Source organism: Loxodonta africana, chromosome 3, assembly GCF_030014295.1.
Source record: "Loxodonta africana isolate mLoxAfr1 chromosome 3, mLoxAfr1.hap2, whole genome shotgun sequence".
Classification (NCBI taxonomy): domain Eukaryota; kingdom Metazoa; phylum Chordata; class Mammalia; order Proboscidea; family Elephantidae; genus Loxodonta; species Loxodonta africana.
In genome coordinates, this window is record NC_087344.1 from 195,096,242 (window position 1) to 195,116,139 (window position 19,898).

Below are 19,898 nucleotides of genomic sequence, written 5' to 3' on the forward strand. Positions count from 1 at the left end.
TTATGTCCACCATTTTTGTTCATCATAGGCATATAACTACTAACCAATAAGCTGTATTACCATAGTGAGTTGATACAAATTCAGAGGGGGAATGCAAAGAAACTTGACATTTTAACTTCATTAGTTCTAAAAATCAGAAGATGGGTAAATGTGCATTTCAGAGAACCCTGATTTTGAGGAGGTTGGGGGGGTGTGGGCTAAAGGTAAGACGCCATAGGTGTAGCGTTTGTGTGCTGGGGAAGACCTGGGGTAAATATAAAGCTGTGCCTGTTCACAGTGAGCCTTGAGTTTTTGTAAGCAATGGAGAGCAACTGAAGGTTCTTGGGCAGCGGGAGACAAACCCATAGCAGAATTTTAGGAAGATTTATCTGGAGGTGAGCAAGATGGTTTCAATCAAGGAAAACTAGCGAGCAAGTGGACTAGATAGAAAGAAGTTGCAATAATTTAGGCATGGAGGTGAGAGCCCAAACCAGGGTGCTAACAGTGGAAATTAGCACAAATGGGTTACAGAGATTGCAGAAAAATCAAAAGAAAACAAAAAAGGTTGGGGCCAATTCGACATGATGAGCAAGAAAGGGAGACTTCAGAGATCACACTAGGGTCTCGAGTTTGGTGAGGAGAACTGAGAGGTCATTAATGGGACAGGGAAGCCCAGAGAAGGAGCCAGCCTGGTGAGGAGACTGAGGGAGATACAGGGGATGATGAGTCCAGAGCTGGGAATACGGGCTGTGAGGTATGGAGAGAGGTGAGGACTAGAGAGACAAGGAGGTAACTGCTGCCAGGGTAGATAAGTGGAAGCCAGGAGAGAAGGGGAGCTCCCGAAGAAGACTGTGTACACAGGAGAGAAGAGAGCAGGGCAGAGAGAGTGAGGGATGCCTGCACTTAGGCAGGAGAAAGACAGAGAGTGGGAATCCTAAGAGTCAAGTAAGAGAGACTGTTAAGGAGGAGATTCTAGCAGTGTCAGAAGGTGCAGAGAGAGGGAGAGACAGGGAGGAGGCATTGGATTTGGCAATGAGAAAGTCACTAGTGACATTTGAGAGCAGCTTCCAAAGAGTAATCAAAGTGGGAGACAGATTACAAGGGGTTACTGTTAGAGAGTGAGGAAATGTTAGTAGGTGTAGGCTACTCTTTTACTAACTTTATTTAGGAAGGAGATAAATACAATAGCTTGGATCAATGTATGTAAAAACTATTTCCCAGCTTTTTTCTTCAAAATCCTAATACCCCCTCTTCCTAAGGCTATGGGAGTGAAGGGGTAGGTAAAATGCCCTGAGGAAGACTGGTATGAGAGCTAAGATATTAGTAATAAGGTATCTAAGAGATCCCTAAGAGGGGGTGGTGCACAGTCTTGTCATTCTGAGCTAGAGAAGGATTTGGAGTCTCTGGGGGAAACTCCAAAATAAACATGAGGACACCACAGATGAGAAACCAAAGAACCATGACTCATGCATTCATTCATAAGAATTTATAGTGCACTTTTTATTAAAAAAAAATTGTTGTCCAAGCATTTGGTCTCAAGTACCACCCATGTGTCAATTTCTTCAGCCCACCCGGATGTTCATTTCAAACTCAACATGTAATCTTGCTCACAAAAGTGCTCTTCTTCATTTATTGTCTACCACAGTTAATACAACCGTCATCATTCAACCAGAAACATGGTGGCCATCCTAGAAGTCTTAATTCTTCCTCATCTCATCTCTTTTATCTAATAAATATATCTCCTTTCTAAACAACCTAATGCTGCTCCCGTCCTCCCTGTCCCATTGCCATTGCTGTGGTCTAGGACGCCATCCGCTCACTCCCACCAGGATTACTGCAGCAGCCTCCTAAGTACTTATCCTACCTCCAGTCTTCTCTACTCTACAATCCTTCAGATCACAAATTCCTTCATTTAAAAATTATTAAACACCCATATGGAGTATCTCTCTGAAACACAAATGTGGCTGTGTTTAAAAGTCTTCAGTGGCTGCCCATTGTCTATAAGTCAAGTTCATGTTCCTTACCACAGAAGACTGGTCATGACCTGGACCCGATGCCATTTCAGCTTCATCTCCTTCCACTACCCTTACACACTCAAACTTCCAGCCGCTTCCTCCTCTACTGCCCAAGGTTCAGTCTCTTTCTGTGTCTTGTTCCTTGAGCCTTCATCACTTCCATAGCTCCAACTATCACCTCTGAGTGATGCCCAAATCTCATCATTAGTCCTAGACACTCTTTGGAGCTCCACTTCCACAGCTTCAGTTGCCTGCAGGGAATTTCCACTCTAACTTAACAGTCCCAGTCTTAATTTATTATCTTCCTCCCCAAGGCTGGGAGTGCTCTTGACTTCCTTTATTTCTATGAGTGTTCTCCTGGTCTATTGGACTAAAAACTAAAAGCTGTCTTTACTTTTCACCCTTCCACTAATTGGCACGTCAACTGTTGTTGTTGTTAGGTGCCGTAGAGTCGGTTCCAGCTCATAGCAATCCTATGCACAACAGAACAAAACACTGCCCGGTCCTGTGCTGCCATCCTTACAATCGTTGTTATGCTTGAGCTCTCACTGTTGCAACCACTGTGTCAATCCACCTCGTTGAGGATCTTCCCCTTTTCCGCTGACCCTGTACTCTGCCAAGCATGATGTCCTTCTCCAGGGACTGATCCCTCATGACAACACGTCCAAAGTATGTAAGACACAGTCTCGCCATCCTTGCCTCTAAGGAGCATTCTGGGCACACTTCTTCCAAGACAGATTTGTTCATTCTTTTGGCAGTCCATGGTATATTCAATATTCTTCGCCAACACCACAGTTCAAAGGTGTCAACTCTTCTTCCGTCTTCCTTATTCATTGTCCCGCTTTCACATGCATATGATGTGATTGAAAATACCATGGCTTAGGTCAGGCACACCTTAGTCTTCAGGGTGACATCTTTGCTCTTCAACACTTTGAAGAGGTCCTTTGCAGCAGATTTGCCCAATGCAATGCATCTTTTGATTTCTTGACTGCTGCTTCTGTGGCTGTTGATTGTGGATCCAAGTAAAATGAAACCCTTGACAACTTCAATCTTTTCTCCGTTTATCATGATGTTGCTCATTGGTACAGTTGTGAGGATTTTTGTTTTCTTTATGTTGAGGTGCAATCCATACTGAAGGCTGTGGTCTTTGGTCTTCATTAGTAAGTGCTTCAAGTCCTCTTCATGTCAATTAAGCCACGAAATTCCATGGAATCTCCCTTTGTTACTTCTCTTTGTTGTTAGCTGCCATCGAGTAGGCCCCCAAATCATAGGAACCCCATGCATAACAGAACAAAACACTGCCTGGTCCTGCGCTATCCCCATGATCAGTTGTGAATCTGACCATTGTGATCTATATAGTTTTCACTGGTTGATTTTCAGAAGTAAATCACCAGGCCTTTCTTTCTAGTCTATCTGAGTGTGGAAGCTGTCCTGAAACCTGTTCATTACCATAGCAACACACAAGCCTCCAGTGAGAGGTGGGTGGTGGCTGCACAGGAGGGGAATTGGCCAGGAACCGAACACAGATCACCCTGATGGGAGGTGAGAATTCTACCACTGAACAAATACTGCCCCCATATTACATCTCTCTCAGATGTGATTGGAGCCCTGGTGGCGTAGTGATTAAGAGCCATGGCTGCTAATCTACCAGGTGCTTCTTGGAAACCCTATGGGGCAGTTCTACTCTGTCCTACAGAGTCGCTATGACTTGGAATCAACATGATGGCAATGGGTTTCGTTTTTAGTTTAGGATGTCATTTTTCATACTCCAGCCTAGGACCTTGCATTCACCCTTCACCTTCTCCGCAGTCTCAAAGAACAAGCAGCCTATTTGCAGTATGTTAATCCCCATGCCCTTGTATCAGCACCCCAAACAGGGGTCCTTTGCTTACTGGTCACAGTTCAGACTCTTTGACACTTGGGGTACTCCTCTGAAAGAGGAGGGGTAAAAAGAATCAAAGGGCAGGAGCAGAAAAAGACATCCTGAGGTGAAGGAGAAAGTCTCTGGAGAAGTTTCTGCCAGATGGGTCTCCCCTCTTCTGTAGAGCAGAAGCGGTCACCTACTCCAGATCAGGCTGGGGTGGGACTGGGCAATTAGAAAGAGTTTCAAAGTTCTGGAACAGCACAGGTATGGGGCTGTGGACAAGTACACAGACAGCTTCAATGACACCATAATGTTCTAGTTTAAAAAAAAAAAACCAAACCCATTGCTGTCGAATCGATTCCAGGTGATCCTACAGGGCAGAGTAGAACTGCCCCACAGGGTTTCCAAAGAGTGGCTGGTGGATTCGAACTCCAACCTTTTGGTTAGCAGCCATAGCTCTTAACCACTGTACCCCCAGACTCCTCTAGTTTAATTTACAAGAGTGATTTAAATTGAGTTTTTGTTTTTCAGTCATGCTTTATAACATATACACATATTCCTATCATGTATATTCCTTTTTACGTATCAAATGTCACTTCTACACCTTAAAATTTTTTTTACACAAAGGAAGCCCTAAAACGGTCAGTAGGAGCTCAAAACTGAATCAGTGTTAAGGGGCAGGGGAAACTAACAGTTGTGAGTGTTTACTATGCAAGGTAGATACATTACCTGAGATGGAGACACAGAGGTTCAGAGAGGTTAAGAGTGGTTTGCCTATGGTAACATCGCTAGAAAGTGTTAGAGTTGGGATTTGAATACATGTGTGATTGATTCCAAACTTTTCTCAGAGTAATACTAGAATGAAACACCTAGAATTGTCATGAGTTGGAGTTGGATCGACAGCAATTTGTGGTTAAACATAATCTGACTTGACCTCTGAGCATACGTTGATATGAAAAATCTGCTACAGCTACCGTGTTCAATGTACACCATACACAGTGACAGGGGGAATCCTCTCTCCTCTCACTTGGGGAAGTTATGTCTTTATCTCCTTGATTGCTCCTTTTAGACTCACTCCTTCCAAATTTGACCTCTTCTCTTTTGCCTCATTCACAGCGGGTTAGGGACGCCCTCAGAGCAACAGAGGGAGAGAGTAGGGGCAAGCCACTGGTTTTGAAGGAGAATCCACAAGTGGGCACCATGAGGGGGTTCTGCTGGGAAAAGCAGGTGTGGACTAAAAGGATGAAGGAAACTTTGGATCAGGAAGCGTGGGAGAGGTTCCCAGTAGGCAACACTTATCATAACAAGTCAGAAGAGTTGTCTGCAAAGAATAGACACTGACTTGTTCCACCACAAGATTCCAAGTGCAATTTCGGCGTTCAGGACCCACAGAGCTAAACAAATTCCATTAGTAGTGTGACCCCCAATAGCTGAATAATTCAGGCCACAGAAAAGAAACCCAAAGGAGGAATTGAGCTACATCCCTCAGTCACTAATGGATCATTATTTAGGTATATCACCTCCTTTAAGTAAATGTAATGTACAGGAACCCACATTTATAAGACAAATAAGTTAAGGGCAATTAATCACATCACTACTACAGGACTCTTTCCTTTAAATAATAAATAAATCATCTCTTTAACTAGGTATCTCCTCTAGTACCTTTCTAATTGGGTCCAAGTGATACAAATTCCATCAACACCCGATATACTTTGGTAGGAAGGAGGCAACATGGAATGAAGAAATGACCAGGGACCAGGAGTCAGGAAGTGTGGGTTTTCCTCCTGGCCTTTCTCTCAGGACCCGTTCCTTACTTGTGAAAGGAGGGTTAAGACTGGTCCTCTAAATGCCATATGACATTTAAATCCCAGTCTATCTCCACCCTTCCTGTAAAGCAAGACCGAACAGGCTTCTGATCCTCTTGCTGTGCTGAAGACAGCCAGCAGGCCCACAAGCTCCTCAGCCTCAGGAGCCCCGCTGGTGCTCTGTCTGTCCTAGAGCAGTGCTCTGCCTCCATCCCATATCACTCTAATCTCCAGCTATGGTCCTTTGTCACGCATCCACTGCTTCAACCATATTTCACCTCTGCTCCAAGTTTTGTAAGGCTCCTTCTCTCTTGAATTGACATAAGCTGTTAGATAACCTACCAGGTTACTTCCCTGCTCCATTAAGCTCATATCCTCAACCATCTCCTGTCTTCTGCATCATGCTTTCTTTCCTATCTCCAAGCTTTTGCCCAAGAAGCAGTTATGGATTGAATTGTGTTCCCCAAAAATGGGTGTCAACTTGGCTAGGCCATGATTCCCAGTACTGTATGATTGTCCACCATTTTGTCATCTGATGTGATTTTCCTGTGTGTTGGAAATACTACCTCTATGACATTAATAGGGCTTGCATGTTGCTGTGATGCTGGAAGCTATGCCACCGGTATTCAAATACCAGCAGGGTCACCTGTGGTGGGCAGGTTTCAGCTGAACTTCCAGACTAAGACAGACTAGGAAGAAGGACCTGATGGTCTACTTCTGAAAAAAATTAGCCGGTGAAAACATTACGATTAGCAGCAGAGCACTGTCTGATGTGGTGCTGGGAGATGAGCCCCTCAGATTGGAAGGCACTCAATATATGACTGAGGAAGGGCTGCCTCCTCAAAGTAGAGTAGATCTTAATGACATGGATGGAGTCAAGCTTTCAGGGCCTTCGTTTGCTGATGTGGCACGACTCAAAATAAGGAGGGTCAGCAAAAAAGAGCAAGACCCTCAACAAGATGGATTGTCAAGTAGCCGCAACACTGGCTCAAGCATAACAACGATCATGAGGATGGCACAGGACTACATAGGGTCGCTGTGAGTCTGAACCAATTTGACAGCACTTAACAACAAAATGATGTTAGCAAGGCAGGATCAGAGGCAGTTATGTTAATGACAGGACTCAATCTACAAGATTAGGTTGTATCCTGAGTCAATCTCTTTTGAGATAGAAAAGAGAGAAGCAAGCAGACCGACAGAGGGACCTCATTACCACCAAACAAGAAGAGCCAGGAGTGCGTGTCTTTGGACCCGGGGCTCCTGCGCTGGAAAGCTCCTAGACCGGGGAACATTGACGACAAGGACTTTTCCCTAGAGCCGACAGAGAGAAAAGGCCTTCCCCCTGGAGTTGACACCTTGAATTTGGACTTCCAGCCTCCTAAGCTGTGAGAGAATAAATTTCTGTTTGTTAAAGCAGCACCTAAGACAGAAGCCTTCCCGGATTTGCTGATCCCAGGACTGCCACATACAGTTGTACAGATTGTGTACTGCACAAAGGCATCCACTGAGGGGGCCACTTGAGGACTGAACTGCAGCCAATCCTTGTACCCTGGCTCAGTGTTATGTCTACTGGAGAAGAACTTTTTGCCCAAAGGTATCACCTGCTCTCCAAGCTATGTCCACAAGGAATGAATGCATCAGCCCAGAGGGGGCTCCTTTTTCTACTTTGTACGGAGGTACTTTACAGGCCAGGAATGGTCTCAGCTGGGCCCCTCCTGCCCTCAACATTCTCCAATCCCAGCCCCAATCTCCCGTCATCACAACTGTACTGACATTTATGTTGATTCCTTGTAAATTTACTTTCTTTCTCCCATTAAGACCTGAAAGCGAGGATCTTACCTATTTTCTGTATCCTGGCACCGAAGAGGAAACCCTGGTGGTGTAATGGTTAGGAGCTACAGCTGCTAACCAAAAGGTGGGTAGTTCAAATCCACCAGGTGCTCCTTGGAAACCCTATGGGGCAGTCCTACTCTGTCCTGTAGGGTCACTATAAGTCAGAACCGACTGGATGGCAACAGGTTTTGGTTTATTTTTGGTACCTAAGAATTGTTGTCGTCACCCCCCTCCCGCCACCGCCGCCGTTCAAGCTCCATGATAAACAAGGGGTAGAGATTAGGTAACAGGGTGAAGTCTAAGACTTGAAGGATTAGTATAGCAAGCGAGGGTGGGGTGGTCTTCCTCCTTGTCAGCAAGGCTCGGTTCAAGGGCAGTCTGGACTGAGACGGGGGCTGGCTGAGAACACCTTCTGGAAGGCCCTGCCAGCCCTGTGATTCCCCCTCCAGGAAATGGGGCCAGCTCTATGCAAATACGTTCTTGCCGGGGGAATTTGGTTTCTCTTCTCTGACCTCCTGGCACAGTGGAACCAACATGAGCGGTTGCTTGGCAGGACAGAGAAGGGCAGGCTAGCAGTCCCCAGGCTCGGGTGACAGGGCCAGGCCCAGGAGACGGGGATGTTGACTGGGGCTTTAACAGCCCTCCTGATGCCAATCTCGGGCTGAAAACTCGATATTTCCACTTGGAACAAGAAGGCTGGAGAGAGGAGGGCAGTGTACCAGGAGCGCCCCCTGCAGGTCTTACTGGGTGGTGCTAGAACAAAGAAAGCGCACTCGGGGTGGGACTTTCAGGAGATTCCTGGCAAGACCATGGTGAGGAGGAGGAGGGAGAGGAAGATGACAGCTTGCATTTACTGAGTACAGGTAGTCCCCAATTTACAGCTGGTTCCGTTCCGATGACTCTGTGGTTAAGTCGGTTCTGATGTAAGTCGAACGCTTTTTTTTTTTTTTAGCTTTCATTATTATTGCCTTTTATATTCAGTGTCTTTACTAACCCGATCTTTATTTATCTTTGTGGGTTGACATGAGAACGACTACATCAGCAAACTGCGCACTGCGACACTGTATGTAGTACCATATGATTAACCATAAGAGGAACAACCAAAAAAAAGCCTGTTGTAAGTGTTCTTTGTTCTAACTCCCGTATGATATAAACAGGAAACTACTCGTACTTACCATGTGCCAGACATATTATCCAACAAATGGATAATATGCTTATTCTCATTTTTTAGATGAAGAAACTAAGATTGAGAGAGGTCGAGTCACTTGCTCAAAATCAAACAGAGTTGGAATTTGAACCCAGGTCATCACTTCCCGAGATTATACTCTCAGCACTGCCTTTCCCACCTCACCAGTTCGTCCCAGGACCTTTTAATTCTCCAGTGTCCCTTTCTACTTATTCCTGCTCCCTTAGCGCCTATCTTCGTGGTCCAACTTTAGGGAATCCAGTAAGTCCTCTTGGGTATAATAATACTGATAGTAACAACACCTTGTATTCATATTACTTCCCCAGGGAAAAATAAACATTTAATATTTCCGTTTCTCCAACTTTCTTTCAAAATTTTTATGAGTGCTCTTGCAGATATTTCTATACACTTCTAAATATTTTTATAAGAATATTTTTATGTTCTGATTTTTTAAATTTAACAGTGTGTCAATATACACATTTACATACATGAACACAGTCATTTTAATGATGTTACCCCCCCCAGTAACCTATTTTATTGATACATCACAGACGTTATATTACTGAGGTAGTATCACTGTGCAAAGAACCTGTGGAGTGATACAGACGTGTGAGTTCCACTCCTATCCCTGCCTAATGCCAGGGACGTTTGGTAAGTCACTTAGCTATGTATGCTCAGTTTTCCTTTCCTCATCTATAAATGGAAATAATGCCTATTTTATAGAGTTGTCATGGAGATTAAATGAGCTATGTGTCTAGTTCATAGCTAATACTCAATAAATTATTATTAGTATTATGTATCTTTCTCCCCCATTAGACCATGAGCCCCTCATGGGCAGTGGCTGTCTCATTCCTTTCTGTAACCACCTTCACCTAGCACATGGCCTGCCATTTGGCTAGGTTCCATAAGAGTTTGCTGAATGAATAGTTAATAAGCCCTAGCCTAGGCTTTTCCCTCTGTTGGACAGTTGGGTTGTCTCTAAACTTTTTGCTATTAACAAAATACATTTCAAAGCCCTTCTGTTTATCTTGGCTCATTTGATCTGCATGCCCTGTGAAGTAAGCTAAGCAGGAAGAACTATTTGCACATACCCACACCCTGTGATTGGAAACCCTGGTGGTGTAGTGGTTAAGAGCTACAACTGCTAACCAAAAGGCTGGCAGTTCAAAACTACCAGGTGCTCCTTGGAAACCATACGAGGCAGTTCTACTCTGTCCTATAGGGTTGCTATGAGTTGGAATCAGCTCAACGGCAACGGTTTTTATGGGACACCCTGTGATAGATTGAACAACTGTGGCTCAGGGAAGTGAAGTGACATTCCTAATCAGTGACTTAGATAGGATCCCTGGTCCTTTCTCCCGGATAGAGGCAACAATTTCACCTCCCTTCTTCACATGGGTTTCTTCTTTCTAGCTACCTCCTTCTGGGCCAGTGTGGTATCTCCAAACATGTAGACTGTGATGGTTGACCTGGCCCAGGAGCAGCACCTGCACCCAGAGTCTCCTGTTGGGGGTGATGAACTGCCAGCTTCCAGATGGGTCCCTGAATCCCCAGGAAACCAAACTCCTTATTCCTAAACCCACTAGGGCCTGTTTTTGCCCAGGGCAAGGAGCTTCTTAGTAAAGAGTCAGCACGCCAGGTTTTGTTTTCCTCCTCCTTCTTCTTTTTTTCCTGAGGGGGTGAGGAGGCGAACTCTGAGTTGTCCAGGAAGGGGGAGTTTGGCTAAAAATAGCTCTGGCGTGTGGATCAGCTTCTAGTGGTACCCAGGACTGGGGAAGGGAGGGGATGCTGTGGAGCTGTCGCCAGACTGGTTGCTGTGGAAACGGGAGAGGAGCAGGGGAGCCTGGGAAGCAGGGATGACACAGATAGCAAGTCCTAGTCAGAGCTGCTGCTACATTTAGGAGAAAGATCAGTGTCTCTGGCTCCCACCCTCCAAGGGAGCCCAGGAGTGGGGCTGTGTCAGGGGCATGGACGCCATCCCCCAGGGGTCTCTGCTGCCGGCTACACTCCTCTCCACGTGCTGTGAGTTGAGTTGCGGGGAACTTGCGGTTTAGGCCCCCATTTCCAAGGCAAGTGGGGGTTTGGGAAGAGCTGGTCCCTGAGGGAGTTTTCACCAGATCCCTTCCCAGAAAATTTCCCCCCTTGCTGCCCAGCACTCTCTCCAGGGGGAGGGAGAGAGGCCCAGGAGAATGTGGTAGTGGGGTCTCCAGAAGGGGGTCACTGCATGCACAAGACATGAGGAGTAGGCTGGAGCAACTGGAATCTTTGGAGGGAAGATGCCAAAATTGAGTCCTTGATCCTGGAAAAAAAAGATCCTGGAAAAGAGGCAACAATTTCGTATCTTTCCTTTCCCATTAAGAAAAAATGCAGCCCCCGTCCAATATAGGAGATGGGACACAATTGGAATAAGGGTCACCCAAATCCCTGCAGCAATGAAGAGAAAGAGAGTTCTGGGGTTATCAGATGCCAGGGTTCCATTCCGACCCCTGGGCAGAGTCTCAGCAGGCAGGCTGGGGATCAGATTACCTAAGACCCTGAGAGAACATGTGGAAGCCCACCTGAGTCTGAAGCTGAGAGGGACCCTGGTACTTTTCTGCACGACTTGGGGCCTCTGGGCCAGTCAGTGCTTAGAGATCATTTCCCCAAGTCCTGAGCTGCTGGGAGGGAAAAGGAGGTCCATTGTTGGGGGAGGGGAAGACCCTAATCTACCACTGCAATAGGTCGACTGGACTCTGTGTCCCCGACTCCTCCTGGAAAATAAATTTGACAGCGGTGGGGCGGGGGGAGAGTTCCTAAACTCCTAGTCTTCTCTAGTTTCTCCTCTTGCCCTCTACCCCAATACACACGTCCCAAAGGTCTGGCTACGGAGCACCTTACTCCAGCACTTAAGTGCTAGAATGCTGGCTTTGGAGTTCCATATTCAGGCAGTTTCTCCCCAGGACCTGGTGAAACATCCAGACCATCTGTGATCCTTATGTCGCTCCCCCACCCCTAGTCAGGCCCTCGGATTGGGAGAAGAGAGGAAGGGCAATTCCCAGCGGGGAGAAAGGAAGGTCGAAGAGTCCGGAAATCCTTATTCTAGACCTTTCTTTGTATGGTCCATACTTCCTAGAGCCCCCTGGTGCCTAGGGAAGGGCTTTCGGCCTCTCTCAGAACAGATTGCAGCTCAGAGAGATACTCAGGGGGAAGAATTTAAAACAAATTCAGGTGGGCTTGGATTTGAACGTGGGCTTTGGGGCATATGGCGGGTGGGAGGGAGCTGATGTTAGGATAGTCAATGGGAAGTAGGAGGCCAGGAGGAAAAGAGCTGGAGGGGGTGGGGAAGTAAACGTGGGTGCTTAGTGCTTCACTTGATCAGGTTTATTATCTCTCAAGGCAGAGCAGGGTACTGTACTAACTGTACTAGAGGGATTTAAACCTAACTCTGGGTGAACCCTGGTGGTGTAGTGGTTAAGTGCTACGGCTGCTAATCAAAAGGTCGGCAGTTCAAATCCACCAGGCGCTCCTTGGAAACTCTATGGGGCAGTTCTACTCTGTTTTGTAGGGTCACTATGAGTCTGAACCAACTCAATGACAACGGGTTTGGTTTTCTGGGTGAACTTTGTGCTCCCTTCCCCCTGGCTGACTTTGTTGCTCTCAGGCCCTCCAGTCCCTCTCCCCAATCTCAGGCCAGGGCTGTGGCCGTAGAGGAAAGAACCTGGGAAATGGGGCTGATGACTGCAGCAGTGATCATGGTTAGGCCTCAGGGAGGATGCCCAATGGGAATTTGCTAATGCCGGAATGTCCGAACCTTGCCCACTGGAGATTTTTCACTTATTTTCTACGACCTCCAGTTCTTTCCCTTTTGTAAGCTTGTTGAGAAAGGAAGACTGAGGGAAGAGGAGTGGAGTGAGTGAGGTGAGGGAGGGGGAGTGGGGAAGATGTTCAGTGTATAATCTTGGGGTCAACCTCAGAAGAGCCAGTTTAGACCGTTGGTTTGAACTGTGGAGAACAGGGATTAGGGGGCTGCACGGACAGTAGGCAGGGAAGGGGTGGGGGAAGTCTTTAGGGCAGGGAGGGCTCTACACACAGGAGATTAAGCCTCTGCCCCCAAGGAATCTAGGGTCGAAGGACTTCGGGAAACTCCCTCGCTATCTGGGCCTTTTAGAGGTGGTGGGATCCAGATCTCCGGTACCTCCATCTCCTGAAAAGAACAATCGAACTTGCATAGCGCTACCCAATTCATATACATTACCCCTTTGAGCCTCACAAGTTTCTGAGATAGAGGGGCAGCTAGAGTTGTACCTATTATTCCCATTCTACGGGAGCGGAAGTTGAGGCTCACAGAGGCAGAGTGAGCCCGCTCAGGGCCCTCCTGTCCGGCGGGCTGACTAACTCCGCAAACCTTTATTAAGCTCCTCCAGGACCCCCGGCGCCGCCGAGGCGCCGCGGGAGGGGCCCCGCGTGGCGGCAGCCCGGGCCCCCAGCGCGCCCCCAGCGCCCGCGACGCTCGCCCTGACGCGGCCGCCATGGCGCAGGAGAACGCGGCCTTCTCGCCGGGGTCGGAGGAGCCGCCGCGCCGCCGCGGCCGGCAGCGCTACGTGGAGAAGGACGGCCGGTGCAACGTGCAGCAGGGCAACGTGCGCGAGACCTACCGCTACCTGACCGACCTCTTCACCACGCTGGTGGACCTGCAGTGGCGCCTCAGCCTGCTCTTCTTCGTGCTGGCCTACGCGCTCACCTGGCTCTTCTTCGGCGCCATCTGGTGGCTGATCGCCTACGGCCGCGGCGACCTGGAGCACCTGGAGGACACGGCGTGGACGCCGTGCGTCAACAACCTCAACGGCTTCGTGGCCGCCTTCCTCTTCTCCATCGAGACGGAGACCACCATCGGCTACGGGCACCGCGTCATCACCGACCAGTGCCCCGAGGGCATCGTGCTGCTGCTGCTGCAGGCCATCCTGGGCTCCATGGTGAACGCCTTCATGGTGGGCTGCATGTTCGTCAAGATCTCGCAGCCCAACAAGCGCGCCGCCACGCTCGTCTTCTCCTCGCACGCCGTGGTGTCGCTGCGCGACGGGCGCCTCTGCCTCATGTTCCGCGTGGGCGACCTGCGCTCCTCGCACATCGTCGAGGCCTCCATCCGCGCCAAGCTCATCCGCTCGCGCCAGACGCTGGAGGGCGAGTTCATCCCGCTGCACCAGACCGACCTCAGCGTGGGCTTCGACACGGGCGACGACCGCCTCTTCCTCGTCTCGCCGCTCGTCATCAGCCACGAGATCGACGCCGCCAGCCCCTTCTGGGAAGCGTCGCGCCGCGCCCTCGAGAGGGACGACTTCGAGATCGTCGTCATCCTCGAGGGCATGGTGGAAGCCACGGGTGCGGGCCGGCCCAGGGAGGGGAGAAGGGTGGGCGGGAGCCGGACTCGGGGCGGGGGGCAGGGCCGAGGAAGACAGGGGCGAGGAGAGGGGCATGGGGCGGGGGGGTGGACGGAGAGGCTGGTCGAGGTGAGATGGAGGACCTGGAAGGAGGGGTGAACAGAAAGGACCCAGCAGAGGGCCAAGAGAAATCGCGGAGGAATGCTCCGAAATGACCCCGACTTGGGGCCCGGAACTGAGAGGTGTCACTTGAAATAAGGAAGCGTAATAATAATAGCAGGAACCCTGATGGTGTAGTGGTTAAGTGCTACGGCTGCTAACCAAGAGGTCGGCAGTTCAAATCCGCCAGGCAGTCCTTGGAAACTCTACGGTGCGGTTCTACTCTGTCCTGTAGGGTCGCTATGAGTCGGAATCGACTTGACGGCAGTGGGTTTGATTTTTTTTTTTTCAATAATAATAGCTAACACTTACTGAGTGCTTCGGAGCCCTTGTAGCACAATGGTTAAGCGCTCGGCTGCTAACCTAAAGGTTGGTGCTTGGAACCCACCCAGCGGCTCTGGGAGAAAGATTCCTCCTGTCACTGTGAGCCTAAAATCACCTGGAAGTCACTTAACATAGAGTGCTTACTCTGACTTGCACAGCTCTAAAGCGCTTTATGCCTATGAGTTAATTTAATCCTAAAAACAACCCTATCTTGTGCTCATTTTTCAGAGAGGCAATTGCCCAATGAAAGATTAAGTCAGTTGTCCACAGTCATAAGCTAATAAGTGCAGCACCTGGATTGGACACAGACAGTCTGGCCTCAGTGTTTGGTGGCCCTGAGGGGTTCATTTAGGTTCAGGGCCTTGCTCATTTGCTGAGAAGTCTGGGCTTCTGGAATTTGGTGGTGAGGGTTTTCCGTGGCCTGAATTATTCCCAGGCTGGACCTCGGGGAGAGGTTGACACCTGGTTCCATTTCTGCCTCAGTTTCCCCATCCATCTAACCTTCCACTATCAAGGGAAGTGGATGATCTTAACATTTTTAGCCCCTTCCCATAAGAAACTGACAACTCACTTATGATCTCAACACCTCCAATTCAGACCTACGCAGTGCAGGGTTTGGGAGCAAGTAGGAAAAGACCAGTACAGGGACAGCAAATGGGATTTTTTGGGATTTGAGACCTTGAGGTGGGAAGTGGATAAAGAAACTTTAGGTGGAGAACCAAAGGCCCACTAGGGGGCCCTGCAGGTCCTGCCACTGGTGAATTTCTGTTGCCCCCTGCTGGCCTTTCTGAGAAGCTGCTGCCTTCAAGCCCTTCCCTGACTACGTGCAATCTGGGCCTCTGCTTCACCTTCTCTGCCTCAAAGCCCCCCATTCCGCCCTCACTTTTCCAGGTTCCCCCCAACTCTTCCCCCTTTCCTAATCACTCCTTTCCCTGTCTCTCTCCAGTTGCCGGTTCTTTTTAGCCAGTATCACAGGCAGGCCCCTTTCTTTATAGGGAAACTCCCGTGCAGACCACTCTTCCCTTGGGATCCCCAGCTGCTCTCTCCCCAGTGTCTTCTGCTGTTTCTTCCCCTTCCCCACTGGATGCTTCCTATTCCAGCCTCCACCACGGTGACAGAGAATGCCAGTGTTCCCAAGATGTCTCAGGGCAAGGAGCTGAGAACCAGGCTCTGGTTAGCTAAGGTTCACTCTTCTGCCCCCTACCTTGTCTGAGGTGAATATGGGCTGGGGGAGAGACCCTGGGACAGGAAGAGACTGCCCCATCCTGTGGGTGCACCCATCTGCCTGTCTGACTGGGGAGATGGCAATGAGAGCTGGGGAGGGAGGGATGGAGAAGGTAGGAATGGGAGCTTGTCTGATTTTTCTAGAGAGACAAAACTGGAAGGATGGTTAATATTTTGGGTGAGAGAGTCAGGATTCAGAATGCTGTTGAAAGGCAAGAATAATGAGCCCAAACCCAACAAGATGACATTTAAAAGGAATAAATAGAAAACTCTACATTTAGGCTTAAAAAAAAAAAAAAACACTTATGCAAGCACAGCATGGAGGAGCTCTGGTGAAAAAGCTACTGGGGGTTGAAGTTGGCCACAGGCTTGATGTCGTAGCAATGTGATGCAGCTTCCAAAAACCATTATGTAATGTCATCTTGGGCCCTACTAACTAAAGCATCAGGGCCAGAATAGAGGGTTGGGCCTCCTCTTATGCATGGATCAGGCCACAGTTGGAGTCTTTCACACTCAAAGTCCTAAAAGTGGTCCTCGGTGCATTCTGGTTTGCAATCCAAAAGGTAAAATTTTTAGAAACCAGCTCAAATGAGGGATGGTAGAGGGAACCAGTAATATTCAGCTTGGTGAAGAAAAGGTGTGAGGAAACCCTAGACTCCTCTTTTCAGGCACTTGAAGGGGTATCATATGGCAGGGGATGAAACCAACGGGTGGAAATCACAGGCATCAGATTTTAGTTCTTATAACGAAGAACAATCCAACTATTACAGCTGTCACACCAAGGAGTGGGCTTCTTGTGAGGTCACTAGCTCTCAATCCTGGGAGGTGGGGAAGCAGAAGCTAGATGCCGGCTGTTAGGGGTGGTCAGTGGGGAGTCCTGAAGGAGTGGGAAGTTGGACTAGATGGTCCATAAGGTCAGTTTCAAGGTTAAGCTTCTCTGTTTTCAGTAGCAAATGGCCAGATCCCTGACATCACCAATGAAAAGGAGAGGGGAGCGTGGGCTGGAAGTTAAGAGAAGTTGAGGCAAATGGAGGAGAGGGAGCTGGGCAAAAGTAGGGCCTGGGAAGTGGAGAGAAGGGGCTAGGCCAAGGGGTGGGGCCCTTGGGAAAGGATAGAAGGCAGGGTGCTGGGCATAGGGTTGTGGAATGAGAGGTGGGAGAGGGAAGCCTGGGACTGGGACTGGGACCCCCTTGACCCATGTCCTTGCCCCCAGGAATGACATGTCAAGCTCGGAGCTCCTACCTGGTGGATGAGGTGCTATGGGGCCATCGCTTCACATCGGTGCTGACCCTGGAGGATGGCTTCTACGAGGTGGACTACGCCAGCTTCCACGAGACCTTTGAGGTGCCCACACCCTCGTGCAGTGCCCGGGAGCTGGCCGAGGCCGCAGCCCGCCTTGATGCCCATCTCTACTGGTCCATCGCCAGCCGGCTGGATGAGAAGGTGGAGGAGGAGGGCTCAGGAGAGGGGTCGGGTGGGGGTGCCGGGGCTGACAAGGAGCAGAATGGCTGCTTGCCGCCCCCAGAGAGCGAGTCCAAAGTGTGACCAGCTTCCTCTAGATCCCCTGCGGCAGGCTGGAGGCCAGACACAGGTACTCGGGGAGCTGGATATGGGAGGTAGAGGAGGAGGAGGAGGAAGGCAAAGTCCCTGGGAAAGTACTAAAGCTGGAGAGGCCCCCTCACAATCTTGAGTGTTGGATCCAATGTAGAAGGAAGGGGTCATGATTTCAGAACGGAGGGGAAGGGATGGGTAAACAAATCAGCCTGTCTGTGCTTTGACCTTCACATCTGCTTGTGAGTTGATGGATGAACAAAAGGGTGGACTTAGAGGGGGTTGGATGGGAAGGTGGTGGCAGATAGAGACAGGAGATAGATTGGGGGACTGCCAAACAGGTGGTACACTCAGGGCTGCCGCTAACCCCTATAGCGCCTTTATGCAAATCCTAAAAGGCACCCTTTTCCTCCAGACAGATGCTGTCCCAAACCAGGGTGCATGGATCGGGGAGCAGAGCGTGGGCTGGATTTCAGCCCCACGCACCTCAGCCAGCTCCCCTATGTATGCACACCTGAACACAGTAGCCCAAGGTGAGCCAGAGGAGAGAACGCTGGGTGGAGGTGGGCACAGATGAGGGGGGTACCCTCCCAGCCCCCTTCCCACCACTGTGACAGGCTGGGCAGGAGGATGCTGGGCTGCTGGGAGGCTCAGGAGGGTGTGAATGACCCTAGTCCATTTGTGCAGGGAAGTGGGTGGTGGGGGGGATGCTGGAGCCGGGGAGCTGGGGAGCCGGGGAGCCGGGGAGCAGGGCCTGGGAAGGGAGAACCAGGGATGGCTGTTTTCTGACAGTAGACCAAGAGCTCACAGCCACCAAGGCAGAGGTGGGAGGAAAGGGAGAGGTCCTGAAGAGGAAGAAGGGCCAGGGGAGAGAGCTGGAAAGATGAGGTCCCTGGGGCTGGGACACAGGGGGCCCTTGGGAAAGCAGAGTTTGTCCTGAGGCACTTGGAGGGGGAAGTCATTCAAACCAGTGATTGGGTGTCTGGTGGGTACAGCACTGACCCAGGCACAATTTGGTGTGGACATTCAGGGACTTGGTTCCCATCCTCGGAATACAGCGTACACGGAGAAAACAGCTGAAGCTCTTGGTGAGCATTGGGGGAGGCTGGGGAACAGAGAAATGCAGAGGATGGAGTGTTGTGTCTGGCAAAGGGGACCCTGAAGCCCAGGCTGAGGGGTTTAACTCTGGGCCCAGGAGCTCGACTGTCAGTGAAAACAAGGCCATGACAAGCTGGAGATGGTGTGTGTTTTGGGAAATGAGCCGGGGAGATAGCTAGGGGGAAGCAGCTAGGGGGCCTTGAAGTGATCCCTGGGCAGGTGCTGGGGAGCTAGAGCAGCTAGGATGTCAGTGGCCAGAGAAGGGATTCCTGGTAGGACTTCAGAAGCAGGAGTGAATGGGGAAGAGGCCCTGAGAAAGGAGGCGTCCAAACATTGGGATGTGTCCAGGGTCTGCTACCTGCCCAGTTGTGACCAGGACCCCCCTCCGCCACAGACACATATTCCCATCCCTCCTCCCCCCACTTCCTGGTCTCATCCCAGATACCAGGGGCAGCCCCCAGGTGGTGAGGGTGGGGAGGGAAGAGCAACTGGCAGGCTGAAAAGGGGCAGAGAATGAGGGGATCTGAGGCTGGCCTCCTGGGAGGAAAGAGTTGGCTGACCAAGGAGACCTAGCCCTCAGCAGCACTGGCCCAGCAGGGACCTCCACTCCTTGGCTACACCCCACTCCTGTCCTTTAATAAAAATCTGAGCCCCTTGTGGGAAAGCACCCCAGTCTGCTCTTTTCCAGGCCGGAAAGCTGAGGGTCCTGTGGGGCACTGCACCTCCTGGAACCAGGAAAAGGAATTGTGGAGGGGGCTCATCCCAGCTGGGGTCCACTCAGAGGGGACCCACAACCCAGACTCTCCCTCCAGTCTAAGGATGGATGTCTCTGCTTCAGGTCACAGGGCCACTTGGCTCACCATCAGTCAAAGATAGAGTCTATGAACCCTGGCATTGGTCGTTCCCCCCGAAACAAATGGTGGGGTGGGTGGGGAGTCACTTAGGTTTAATTCTATGAAACAGCTGGATCGCGCAGGGTGGGTCACTCAGGATCCATGTGCACATACCCTTATACTGTAGTTAAGCCCTAGCGATTGAACGGGCAGAGAAACTGAGGCTGGAACAGGATACACTTGCCTGCGGAAGTCACTGAGAGCCCACCACACCTCTCACCACTCAGTCACCACTCAGAGCACCACTGTACAGTGCAGAGCACTGAACCAAGAGCCAGGAGACCTGGGTTCTAGTCCTGACACCATCACTAATTAGCTCAATGGCCCTTTGCCTCAGTTTCCTCATCTGTAAAAATAACACTTGGCAAACTAGTAATGCTCAGTGTTTAAAAACGGACTTGAAAGAGGTCCAGTGCAGCTAAGAATTTAGGATCAGAGCACCCTTAGGCAAAGAAAATCCAGGGAGTCCTTGGGGGCACCAGAGCGGGGCTGAGGCTGGGGCTGGTGGGGCAGGCTGTGGGTAGATGTATGCAGGGGCTCCATGGATGCACAGACCCTCCCCAGGGGGCTGTCCCTGCCACCCAGGCAGCTGTGTTCTGGGGTTTCTTTT

General features: G+C 50.0%; 1 protein-coding gene and 1 long non-coding RNA gene across 3 annotated transcripts in view; both read left to right on the plus strand.

Moving 5' to 3' along the window:
* LOC135230821 (uncharacterized) overlaps positions 1-8,864 on the plus strand; it is a 44,495-nt gene extending 35,631 nt beyond the window's left edge. Inside the window, exon 3 of the long non-coding RNA XR_010321575.1 lies at positions 7,482-8,864. This is a non-coding gene — a long non-coding RNA (uncharacterized LOC135230821). The remainder of the gene's footprint in view (positions 1-7,481) is intronic.
* Positions 8,865-13,190: 4,326 nt separating this feature from the next.
* KCNJ9 (potassium inwardly rectifying channel subfamily J member 9) lies at positions 13,191-17,824 on the plus strand. 2 transcript variants are annotated; one of them, XM_064282798.1, is made up of 3 exons: positions 13,191-14,040; positions 16,960-17,337; positions 17,713-17,820. In XM_064282798.1, the coding sequence occupies exons 1-2, from the start codon at positions 13,191-13,193 to the stop codon at positions 17,289-17,291; spliced, it is 1,182 nt and encodes a 393-aa protein (XP_064138868.1). In that variant the 3' UTR covers positions 17,292-17,337; positions 17,713-17,820. The 2 variants fall into 2 exon arrangements, with proteins under 2 accessions (XP_064138868.1, XP_064138867.1); XM_064282797.1 differs by having other exon boundaries at positions 16,960-17,824.
* The last annotated feature ends 2,074 nt before the right edge of the window (positions 17,825-19,898 follow it).